The sequence below is a fragment of the Trachypithecus francoisi genome, unplaced genomic scaffold (genome assembly GCF_009764315.1).
Source record: "Trachypithecus francoisi isolate TF-2019V2 unplaced genomic scaffold, Tfra_2.0 Lachesis_group11, whole genome shotgun sequence".
Classification (NCBI taxonomy): domain Eukaryota; kingdom Metazoa; phylum Chordata; class Mammalia; order Primates; family Cercopithecidae; genus Trachypithecus; species Trachypithecus francoisi.
This window is the reverse complement of record NW_022681456.1, coordinates 119,867,891-119,880,393: the sequence shown is the minus strand read 5'-3', so window position 1 is coordinate 119,880,393 and position 12,503 is coordinate 119,867,891. Positions and strand designations below refer to the sequence as shown.

At 43.5% G+C, this 12,503-nt stretch overlaps 1 protein-coding gene across 3 annotated transcripts in view; it reads left to right on the top strand.

Annotated features, from left to right (window-relative positions):
- Nucleotides 1-12,503, top strand: part of ETV6 (ETS variant transcription factor 6) — a 255,374-nt gene that overhangs the window by 98,714 nt on the left and 144,157 nt on the right. Inside the window, exon 2 of one of the 3 annotated variants that reach the window (XM_033222846.1) lies at nucleotides 6,708-6,834. The exons of 1 other annotated variant lie outside the window; for it this stretch is intronic. In XM_033222846.1, coding sequence (XP_033078737.1) covers nucleotides 6,708-6,834 — 127 coding nt within the window. Of the gene's footprint in view, nucleotides 1-6,704; nucleotides 6,835-12,503 lie in introns of all 3 variants that reach the window. One more of the 3 variants, XM_033222845.1, reaches the window with a different exon arrangement.

Genomic DNA, 12,503 nt, shown 5'->3' with positions numbered 1-12,503 from the left:
GCTGCCCATAAGATAAGCAACATGCGTAAGAAGGTAGGTGCCTTGGCTTAGGTGGCTCTGTTGAGTTGCCCTCAAGAATCCTGCTGGAATTCTGTGAGGAGTGAGGATGCAGAGCAATGAAATATTCCAAGGCTGCTATGATTTTTACAAGCTTGAACCTGTCTCTTGGAATTCCCCATTGTGAAGTCATTATTGACTGGTTGGCATTATGAAGCAGTTCAGAGAAGTAAAGTTAGATCAGTCTGCACCCAAATACCAGCCACACCATCTCCCGAGCTGGTGACTGGAACTGCGGGTTTCAAGTCCGTTTCCTCATTGTGGAATGGAGATAACGATGCCTTCCTTGCAGGGTCCTTGTGAGGCTGAAATAAAATAAAGACTTCATAGGAACACATGCCATGTGCTCACTTAATGCTAGCTCTCTTTCCTGATTGTGGCAGTGACTGTATTTTCCAGCTAAAATTGTGACATGTGTTCTGAGAGGTGTAAGTATTTATATATAACTACCCATATGTATTTATGGGTAAAGGGGCACAGAACTTTAAATATTGAGACCATCCTGGAAATTCTAGGACATATGATTGCATAATTTGTAATGCCTGATACAGGCCTAGCCTCATAGTTGACAGCTGATGAATGCTGAAATATTTCTTTATCATAAGGAGAAAAAAAAACCTCAATGACCTTTTACAGCGATGTTGATTGCAGGGCTTATTGCTAATGCTCTTTTTTTTTTTTTTTTTTTTTTTTAATCTCACTATGCAAAAATAATACAGGTCTGTGTAAGAGGAAGACTTAAGATGCTTTGACTTAATCGTATCTGTCACAAGCGATATACTGCCTTCTGATTTTAGGATGTAACCATCCAGAAAGGCAGAAGAAAGGGACATTTTCAGTTCTAAACAGGAATCCGAATATCAACGTCCTGAACATCTACATAAACTAGAGAAAGGGCACTCCTTTAGATTGGTGAAGCGGGCTCCTTGGGAGATCCCCACATCAACACTGAGTTTGGGTTGTCCGGCGCGCCCTCTCCCCAAGGACTGAGTGGGCCATCCGGGTAACCTAGGGAGGAGATTTCAGATGCCAGGAGTATAGTTCCCACCCATCCTAATTTTCACAGGGTACGCTCATTTTTTTCTTTTTTTTCCTTGGAAGTACTGATAGGTATTCTGCAAGATGAATATTGAAAACCAAACACTGTTTGGCTTGTAAAAATCTAATGACTCGGTATCCAGAGGGATGTTGCTTTCAGGGCAGGGAGACACTGGACACCAAGAAGAAAGCCAGCTTGGGCCCCTAAACCATCTTGGATGTCTAAACCATCTTCTGGTAACTCTCTGGATGAAAAGAAATGATGAACTTCACTTTTGTGATTTGGTAGATGTGGATTTTGGTACTTCAAAATTTGTGTTTGAGTCTCTGTGGTGTTCTTTGTAGCCCAGATGCTAGGGTATGATGTTTCTTTCTGGGGAGATTCCAGAAATGTTACTCTCCGTGGCTGTGTGTACAATGTCTATTTAGAAAAGAAGACTGGCATTTGCATCTTCTCTCAAATTCTTTCAGTTTATCTCACTGAATTTTGGAGTGGACAAAATATTCAATATCTTTTTTCAAGTGAAAAAATGTCAATTTTCGAGAGTATTCCTTTAGGTTCTTGTGTATGTCTGTTTGTGCTTTCTTGGTGGCAGAAACTCAGAAAACTCTAGAGCTCAAATTTCAGCATATTCAATTTTGTGTTAATGTGTCTACAGCTTGTTAATAAAAGCTTACTTAATGAAAGCCAACATCACCAACACTTGAATCATTTTTGCAGCCAGAAGAGTGTACTTAAATAATTGTGTATTCAGACTTCACTTTAGTAAATTTCAATAAATAGCTTCCCATAGGAGAGGTTTCTTCTGTTGAATCTGTAGAAGTTGACGATGGTACAAGCACCAGCTTTCTCAGGCAGCTTTTCTAAACACCTGCGGGGTGGAAAAGAGATCCTCCTCTCAAAATATTGAATATTGCCGGCATGACCACTCTTGTCGCTGGTGCCTGCTGTTTTCCATCTTGTCTGGATTGCAGGTTTCTTCACAGTGATGGGACACTGAAGTGCAATGGGATGAAAGCATGCCTGTGGCATTTTTACCCTAGCTGTGGGGAAATGACCACCATCCTGTGTCCATGACACTCTTCCTCCTCAGGACTTTTAACCTAGGCTTCAGAAGCCATCACTGGGGCCAGTCCTGGCATTTATAATGGGGGTAGGGACAGTTTCCAGGAAAAGTTTCTGTATCAAGGACATCTCAGTTCTACAGCAGAGGAATCTTTGAAATTACCTGCAAACCATCTTTTTGCAAGTGCAACCAACTTTATTTCTGTTTTTCTTAATTCCAAAAATGCTTTATTTCCAGAATGTTAATATTTAGTTAGCAGTAGGCTCTCGGTTTCCCAACCCCTCAGCCTTTTCAAAGGGTATAATAACAAATGTGTAAATGTACTAGGGGATCGCTGTGATTTATGGAAGCTTTATATTGAATAGTTTTGAAGAGGAAAGGCCTTTTGGTAGTAATATTCATTTTTTGACTCTTCTGTAATATGCAACCTGAGGGTAGGGGTGGGGAGACATGGAGAAATGCCATTCTCCTACCTAGCACAAACTGTATACGCCTGTTTTACAGGGAAGTCACGGGCTCCTAAGCATTCAGTTTAAAAATGAGCAGAATTAGATGGGTACCCTTCATTGGCCCTTCATGGCTAGGAGAGGAATGGGAGAGGGAACGTAACTCATTTTGGCTTCAGTCCTTACACTTTCAAGAGACAACCCTACTCCATACTCCATTTTTTTAAAAAAGCTTTCTGTAATGGTTAGTGAAATTTACATTTCAGCTCTTGCCTACAACAGTTTTCTGCCTTATTTTCTCTTCCCAGCCCTTTGTGCTGCCTCCTCGACAACCTGCTCGTAGGTATTACAATCGGCCTCAGAAATTGCAGTGCTTCCCTTTTGTTCAGCTGATTGGCTCGGTAGGTTGTATCTGCAAATTTGAGAGCAGAATGTTTTATTTTTTACAGCATCTAAACAATAATGTAACCACATCACGGCATTCTTAGTCACATCATTGACCTCCTCCAGCAGTTTATCCCCCTACAACACTTGAATACATTAATATCACTGTCTGTAGCATTTTAATTTAATTAGAGCTGCGGTTATAATCCTCTTGGGAAAATCGTTATCCCGCCCTACACACACACACACACACACACACACACACACCACACACACTCCCCGTAATGTTAAAAGAAAGCACCTCTGGTTTTCATCTGTCTGACAGTTTGCTTTAGAGGTGGGTGAACTGTAAGCTGGGACTCTCACCACCACCCCCTCTTTTGTTGGGGTCGGACCAGAGAAGCAGTTGTAAGAGTAAAGAGGTTCCCTTTATTTGGGAAATTAGATGTTAGTGTCCTTAAGCTTCTCTGTCTAGATGTCTCCATCTGAGATAGTGGTATTTGCTTAATTTTTCCAATTGTTGATAGTCTGCTGATGTGCCAGGGTAGATGTTAAGTGCATGGTTATTGCAATAGAGTAAAAAATGAGGACTGCGAGAGTCACCCTAGAGATTCACAAAAAGAGAGACAAAAGCAGTCTTTGTAGTGTGGGATTCCTAAGAGTGTATTTTGTTCTCCTTGGAACAGAGCCCCCTCACTGTACAGCATCCTCTTGGGGTCCCCGAGTGCTCTGCAGCCACTGAGCCCAGAGTTACCTTAGGTGTGCCATGGCTGCTAGAAGAGTGCTTGGGGCCCTAGAAGCACATTTTGCATTTGTCCCATCTTGGTCAAGGTAACCTCTCTTGTTGCTGACAAGTCTCTTCATTGAGCCTTTGACAAAGAGCTAATGGTGTGGAAAACTGTCCTCCAGCTGAGTAGAAACCATCATCAGGAACGTGAGGAGATCAGTGGGCCACAGTCTCTTCCTCTCTGTCCTTCCTTTTATAAGTTTTCATCATGAAGTAGCGGTTGTTTCCATCTGAAATTGTTTGGACGGGGTTTGCGGGGGATGGCGTCAGATCCCAGAACAGGTGCAGAAGTGTGGTGATTCAGCGTAAGGTAAGGGAAACATGTAGAAGAGAAAGCACACCAAAGGGTTGCTTTTAAAGAGAGCACAGTGAAAGGAAGGTCCAAAGCCACGATAATTTAGTAAATCACAGTATATACTTTCAGGGTAATAGCTAGTCAGACTCTTTTGTCAGTTGGCTGGAGATGGAGTTCCCAAGAAATGAAGTCCAGTCATCATGGAGGGCTGGGTTTCTCCCAGCTTGCCTTGGTGGAGTTGGGGGAGGCGGGGATGAGGTGGCCTCACTCTCCTGGACTAGCCAGAGTGTCTTGTGAGTTTCTCTTTGCTTCAAGGGAAACAAGAGTCATTGAATTTCGAAATGCTGGCTTGTTTTTTTCTTGCACTCGTGCAGCACCATTTGAAGACCCTTTGGCTGCCCGATGTTTTCTTCACCAAGTTTCACTTCTGCAAAAACCCTCACAAAACAGAAAGTTATTTCCGAGAATAAAGTTAACGGTAGATATCTAGACATATAGTGGGATTTGGGAGGGTGGTGTCAGACAAGAGTTGCAGAATATGGAGAATTTGTTACATTCGAAAAACAAGACTTTGAAATGCTCAGAAGCCCACCTCACCTTTAAAAACCTCTGAACAGATTTTATGTTTCCTATATGTGTGGGTTATTACTGGTTTTTTTTCGCTTTGTTCATCCCAAACCACCCCAAACCAAACACCAAAAAAAGTGTGACCCATCCTTAAGTTATAAGTTTCTCAAAATACGTGTGATGCTTGCTAAAGTTCAAGAAAAGTGCAGTTGAGGCCGGGCGCGGTGGCTCAAGCCTGTAATCCCAGCACTTTGGGAGGCCGAGACGGGCGGATCACGAGGTCAGGAGATCGAGACCATCCTGGCTAATACGGTGAAACCCCGTCTCTACTAAAAATACAAAAACTAGCCGGGCGAGGTGGCGGGCGCCTGTAGTCCCAGCTACTCGGGAGGCTGAGGCAGGAGAATGGCGGAAACCCGGGAGGCGGAGCTTGCAGTGAGCTGAGATCTGGCCACTGCACTCCAGTCTGGGCGACAGAGCGAGACTCTGCCTCAAAAAAAAAAAAAAAAAAAAAAAAAAAAAAAAAAGAAAAGAAAAGTGCAGTTGAAAGTTTTGCCTCTGGGTGACTTTTTACAGGATATCTTAATTGACACAGAAATGAAACCTGGGATATATGTGCCTGCCCTTCATTAAGAAATTCACCAAGAAACTGCAGGATGTATGTTTAAACAGAAATATTCCAACTGCCCTAGTTGCTTCTGATAGGTGCCTTAGGGAAGGTAGAGCAATTCCATTCGGAAATTGTAACAATATGTATATATTCATTTAAAATCAGAACTTCCTGCCGCAACCGCCAAACTTTCTAGGCTGTGAGCAGAGAAGCTTTAATTTGGTTATAGGCTGAGGACTCCACCACTTCCCTTTGCACATTTGATGAGATGTAAAATGTTAAAGAAGTATCTTTCCAAAACGTAAACACTGCCTTCCCTTTACGTTAACGTATGATTTTCTTTTGCTCCTGAGTTTTATTTTCACAACGGCATTTTACTCGTCTTCCCACCGTATTTTTGGATGTTGTGTGTTCCATTTCACATTGCCCAGTTAAACCACAGACACTCCTAGAGTTGTGTGTATGTATGGACTGCAAGTCAACCTAGTTGGTATGCTTATCTAAGATACAAATTGCACTGCTGTTCTGCAGAACCCAGTCGTCGGTTTCTTGCCATTATTTGCAGTATTTTAACTTAAAACTCACAGTAATCCTTCTCACCCCGTCTAGTGTGTTTTAATTGATCTAGCAAACACTGCTTGTTTGAATTCAAATGGAGAACCCACCGAAGCTGTCCCCTACCCTTTGATAGTTGATAAGGGGTCAAACAGTACTTCTTTTAAATTCAGATACTTCTTTGAATGAACTATGAAATACTTCAGAGGGAAAGGAAATACCGATTCTGAGATGGAGAATGAAGGAACAAGGAGATACTCATTACTGTTGCAGATAATTCCTTGCAATGAAGGAAACAATTAGATGTTGGATATTTTTGGTTGTGTTTGTTGTATAGTAAGATAGGTGGACAACAGAAAAATCTTCCTCGTGGATTTAAATTCTAAATCTAGAACTTATCTTTGAAGCTGTCACTTTACTCGTTCAGCTCACTCTCTGTGGAATGAATCTAGAATCATACTTTGATTAGAAGCTGGGGATATTGCTACAGAAGAGAAAACGTGGCTTCGATATAATGATGGCATTAATTATGCGACTTGGGCAAGTCATTTTTTAGAAAGTTGTCTTTAAGCCATTCTCTTGGACATATTTTTTTGTTCCCTTTTGTCCCTCCTTTTTACTTGTACAAACCACAGGGTGTACACCTATTGACCTGAGTCCAAAGTAAAGGCTGTTTTCAAAGATGGCAGAGTTTTGTTATATAGCCCCAATGCTAGGCATCTGAAAGACAACTGTATACAGTGTCTCTATAGAGAGAGTAAGCCGGATTGCTTGGGAAGCTGGTACTGCCCATGCCCCACCTCCCTTTTGCTCCCCATCCCCAGATGGTCTCGCACCTCCATTCCAAGCTTTCATTGTCTCTCTCCCCCTCCCCTCTTCCTGCCCTTATTTTTAACAGCAGGAACGAATTTCATATACACCTCCAGAGAGCCCAGTGCCGAGTTACGCTTCCTCGACGCCACTTCATGTTCCAGTGCCTCGAGCGCTCAGGATGGAGGAAGACTCAGTCCGCCTGCCTGCGCACCTGCGTGAGTGTTCGTGACCCGAGAGGGACAGACGATCGATGGCATGGGGCGGGGGTGGCAGGCAGTGGACTCCAGGCCAGAGAGTAGCAAGCTCTGAGGTGGTTTTCACAGGACTTCGCCACACTGCTTTGGAATCTTTCACACCCCCTGCCCCCAAATACCTTTGAAAAGTTTGAGGTTCCTGTTCCTTGTTTCTCAGTGTATTCATTTCTTCCCTGACTAGGACATGTTAAAAAAACAAGAAACCTGGAAGCATGCAGTATATGGCAGAGCCAACTAAATCTCCTAGTAGACAAGATGATTTGTGTGTGTGCAAAGTTTATCTGTATTCTCAAATTCACGCTTGCTCAACTTTAATATTTTCTTTGGTCCTAAATTTTGCTCAGTTTGTGAGTCAGACTCACTCCTGCTTTGTGTTTAAGCTGTGCGCTGTTCTTTCTTTCCAGGGCCCTCCTTCCCCTCCCTATCTGTGCTGGCTACTTTTTTTCCCTTTGTTTTCTAGGCCTGCGTAGGTCCTTTCTCTTACCTCCTTTCCTTCTCCTCCACTCTCTCGCTTCTCTTGTGCTTGCTTTGCCTCAGCAGCTGCAGTCTGTAGTGGTTCCACCTTTCTCTCCCAAATCATCTCTACCCCTTGGCCTACCACTTCCCCATCTCAGTCCTCAGCTGCAACTTGGCAGAGGTTTGGGGCCCACACACCTGTGCTGCTGATACTGGCCTCCAAAGCCGTTGACACCTGCTGTGTCCTTTTTGTCTGCCTTTCTCATACTGCCACCCAGCTCAGGTGATAAAACAGGATTGGGGCGGCTGGAGAGATGAATCACCTGATTCCCACCCTCTTCACAGTGTCCAAGAAAATGCCAGCTTCTCTGCCTTGAATGTTATCCTGAGGGCACAAGACTTGGTTATAGAGGACACTTGGGGTCACCGTGGCCCTTCCAGTGACTTCAGTGGTGGCACAGTCTTGCTCACCATCTCTCTCCAGCATGGTGATGCTCCCAAGTTCTTCTCCTCCTGTTCCACCCTCCTCAGAAGGTTGCTTTCTGAATGCAGAGAACAATAGGAGACAGAGGATGCAGGTTCTTCCTTTCTCTCTCTGATAATTCAGGGAATTAGATGACCATGATACTGGGGCTCCTGGGGGAACACTGCTGGCTTATGCCTTCTGCCCCACAGTGCAGACGGTTGCTGGGATGTTTGCAAGGAGTTGGGGGCATGAGAATCCTTTCCCTCCTGCGTCTTGCTGCGTCCATCAGTATTTACGAAGTTGCTGCCTACTATGGTCAAGACATTCCTGCTTCATTTGGGCAGGGAAGTAAAGGACACAGCCCTACTCTACTATCTTTTCCTCTACTTTTAAGGAGGTTGGAACTGTAAAGGTGCCAGGGTCATGGCTGGGAACATCAGTGTCCTTAGAAACTGGAATGTTACGGCACCATGGGAGCAGACACAACTGGAAAAGAAACAGCAGCCAAGTGATAGGAAATTTTCCTCCAGAAGTCATCCTGTGACCGATATATTCACTTCAGAAATATTCGCCTCAGGATGGAACATACTCATGCCACGCAGGCAGAACACTTCTGCTACCTAATTCATTCATTTATTCATCTCGCAAATAGTTATTGATTGCCTCTGCTGTGCCCGGCACTCTTCTGTGTCCTGGGGGTGCAGAAATGAACAAAGCAGAAAAAACTCCTCTGCTCTTGTGGAACTTAAATTCTAGCACAGAGTAAAAACAAGTTTCAAACACTCATCACAAACAGGCGGAGATTTCGTTCATAACGTTTCATTTTTACATTTTGCAACATCCCCCAAGGAGGCCTTTGCTCCTGGTTCACTTCTGGATGCCTTGACATATGGAAGCTCCTTAACTACCTTCCACGAGATGTTATCCTGACAAAACAAACAAGCAAGCAAACAAACACACCAAACTGGAGGTCAGGAGATCTTAACTTTTACCTAGTTCTGCTGTGTGACTGTGGTTAATTTAACTCAGTTCTCCTAGCATACAATACTGTGTGTGGACAGGAAAATGTTTCTTAGCCTTCCTAACTTTCAAATATTATGATTCTCATCTGAGGCATCATTCTCCTTGCTTTGAATTGTTTCTTCCATACTAACACTTGCATTTTTTTCTGGAGTAGACAGTTTCCTTATTGAGCCGTGTCTGTGCTGCTTACCAGCATTTTGGTAGCGCCTTCTGTGTGCCAAGCACACAACCATGATAGCTAATATTTATCACGGGATTACCCTGTAGCAGACACTATGTGAAGTCCTTTACAGGAATTCTTTTAATTCATTCTCACAATACCTGTAAGGTAGGTCTTCTTTCTATCTGCATGTCACACATAAGGGCTTAGACAATTTAAGTGATTTTTCAAGGTCAGTCACAGAACCAGTGAGAGAATAGAGTCAAGACTCAAACTCAGTTCTGGCTGACTCCAGAACCCAGGATCTTATATCCACTATACCACCATAAAGTATGTGTTTAGTAAATATTTTTTGGATGGATGGATGGATGAATTCAGGGTTGACACTTAGCCAGCGTTCACTGATGTGGCCGTAGCATTGGTTTATGGCTGGAATCTATTCTAATTGCTGTCCTGTCTGTTCTATCTGTTGTTGAATGGTTTGCATATCATCCTTCGAAGCATGGATAGATTCCCACGTAGACAGCTATAAAATATAGAACTGTGGTACCTTCCTGGAAACCTTGCCATTTCATCAGTAGTTAGGCTGTGGATTCAGGTGATGGTAAAGATTTTGCCTGAATGCCTACTCTGTGGCAGTCTAACTTTATATACCTCTCCTTGGTCATCTGCATGAGACCTATTGTTGACACCATTGGTTCTGACGTCTGTATTGAATCCTCTGAAAGTGGAGCTTCCCAGGCTCTTGCTGTTTGCCCTCGGCTGGGACTTTCCGAATGGGGCTGAGCTTCTGTCCTCCCGCTCCTGTTCTAGGATTCCACTGCTTGTCCTCCTGTTTGAGAGGAGCACATAGCCCCTAAGATGACTGAAGCTGTGCCACACACTTGAAGATGCATCCCAGCTGAGTTTCCAAACCTAAAAGAAAATAAATATTCTAATCAGGGAATTGGGTTATTGCTGTTTTAATCTGGGATTCCAGACAATTCCCAGTGGAATGCTCATGGAAAGTACGGGGAAGAATCTCAAAGCCAAGACAACAGCGGGACATTTATGGTATTGCTAAGTCGGAGGCACTTTTAGCTGCTTATTTTAAAGAGACACTCATCAGATTGGTATGCCTCGAAGTGGGTTCTTTTCACCATTTTCCATTGATTACCAGATAAATCCTCTCCCTTAATTCTTCCTTTCTCTTCTTTCATTCTTAAATAACATATATTCTTGGGAGTTGGGGTTAAGGGGAGCAGAGATCATAATATCTAAGGTTCTCATACAGAGAGTTTCTCACCATTTTATTCTGCAAAAACAGAGCTAGACCCAAACTGAAGACACAGCATGACAAATTAGCAAGTTATTGAGAAGTAGAGAGTGATGCCTTTTCCTTTTATTTGCCAGTGATAAAAGCAAAGTGATAAATGGAGTAAAGTGTTAAGTGCTGATTAGGAAGGACTTGAAAAGGACTGGCAAAGCAGCCTGGGCAGAGTGCAAGAGGAGAGCCCAGGGAGGAAAGGCCAGACCTGTGCCATCCTGCTCTGACTCACTGCCCAGATTACCAGGACAGTGCCCTTCAACCGTCCTACAGCAGAACTCCCCTGTTCACCGGGAGAGCAAACACAAGTATGTTTGTTGAGAGGATAGAAAGGGCATCATTTTTGCTTCTTCTTCCCCTTCTTCCATAAAGGATACTGAATTTTTTTTGAAGCTTGAGGGTAGAAGAGCTGAAGTACAATTACAGTAGACAGGTGGGGAAAAAAAAAAAAAAAAAAACAAGTTCCATTCTTTAAAGGAACATAAGCCTTTTATCGTAGCTTGAAAACACTTGAAAGACCAAGGACCCCCCAAGGGTGCCCAGGCAAGATCACTCTTGACTCGACGCAGAGAAGGGCTGCTACTGGGAGCGAAGGATACCTTTGCCCAGTTCTCACCAGGGGACTTGTAGTCTTGCAAGGGAGGGACGTTTTCTGATTTGTCTACCCAAAGGCCATCCTTTTTCTAAACTCATGGGGGAGTGACTGCTGAAGGGGGCAGTTAAAGCACCTCACGAGGTTCTGCCAGCCTGCTGATTGGCAGAGGCTTACCTTATGAAACACTGGGCCTCCGACAGTGATGCTCAGGCCCAGCTTTACGATAATAATATAAGTATAGTTCAGATTGATGGGGCAGAATGTAAATAATTAAATGTCTTTATTTTAAATTTCTGTTAAATATGATCATTTCACATTTAGTTGACATTGTGCCATTTGCCCGCAGACTTTGCATTTTGCAGTGTCCATTTGGCCTTCTAAAATCCCTGTGAATGATATTTAAAAATCGGAACCTAGGACTCATTCATCATATTTAATAGGGTTAGGGTTTATGATGTTGCGGGTTAATAAATAGCCATAATAGCCGCTCGGCGTTTTCTGGAGTCAGAACACCAGAAATAGTCCCTTGGCTCTCTTTCTTTTCCTTGTGAATCTTTCAAAATTCTTACATTACTACTCCTGCTTGTGTGTGTTTAATAATTTAATTTAATGCCTTCCTTTGGAAACGTTACCTCGCTGCTCACCCACTCGGCTGTTTTGCCTTCTCAGCAGAGTAACTGAGTTTAAGACAGCCACGTGACAGGCAAAGCTATATTAGAACCAGCATAGTGAGAAGGGATGCAGTGCCTCTCTTTTCTAATTGGGCAGAGCAACAATTTTATATGCTTTCACATTATGTTTGTTCCCAAAAAAAGGCAAAATTGGGAGCTGAACATGATCATCGTTATTATTTTATATTTTTATACATAACAAGATGCGCTCATACTTATTGTCTCATTTAATTGTGCAATAGTCCTTGAAGTAGGTACTATTCATTCTGTTTGATGAGCTGACCGTGGCTCCGATAGGTCAACTGGATTGTCCAGGTTCACACAGCATGTGAAAGGCTGAATGTGATTTCTACTTCTTGAAACCACCTTTCAGCTTTTTTTTAGGAGAAAACATAACGTCAGAATTTCATGGACTTGAAAGTAGAGGCACCGCTGACCAGTGAAGTCTGGGCAGCCACAGGGGCAGGGACTGGGACAGGTGCGGTTCTAGTGATGCCACCTGATCACGAAGTCATGCTGAATCCGCAGCAGACTGGCTTCTCCCTCTCAACAGGATGAGGGAGAGGCATCAGGATAACAGCCTGTCCCTGTGGATAGTTTATGCTGGTTTTGTTCACCAGTCCTGCTGCCTCCCGCTGTTTGTTCTCTCGTGAGCTCAGGTTAGAGCTGAATTTCTTCCTGCAACCTGAATGCCAGAGCTGGTCCTGTAAGCCCTGATGGGCCAGCTCTGAGAGTGGGCTCAATCCAGTACCCAATTCCCCAGCATTCTGCCAGGGGTGCCCTTCTAGGAGGATGGTCCCGCTGCTTTTGGAAGTCTCCAAATAAAAAACCATGGTAATAGACAGGGCTTGGGTCCAGATAGATGTGAATGGACTTGAATTTCAGGGTCGACTCTTTCAATTAGAGATGATTTAACCTCTCTAAGACTCAAGTTTCTAATGACACCTGCTAAT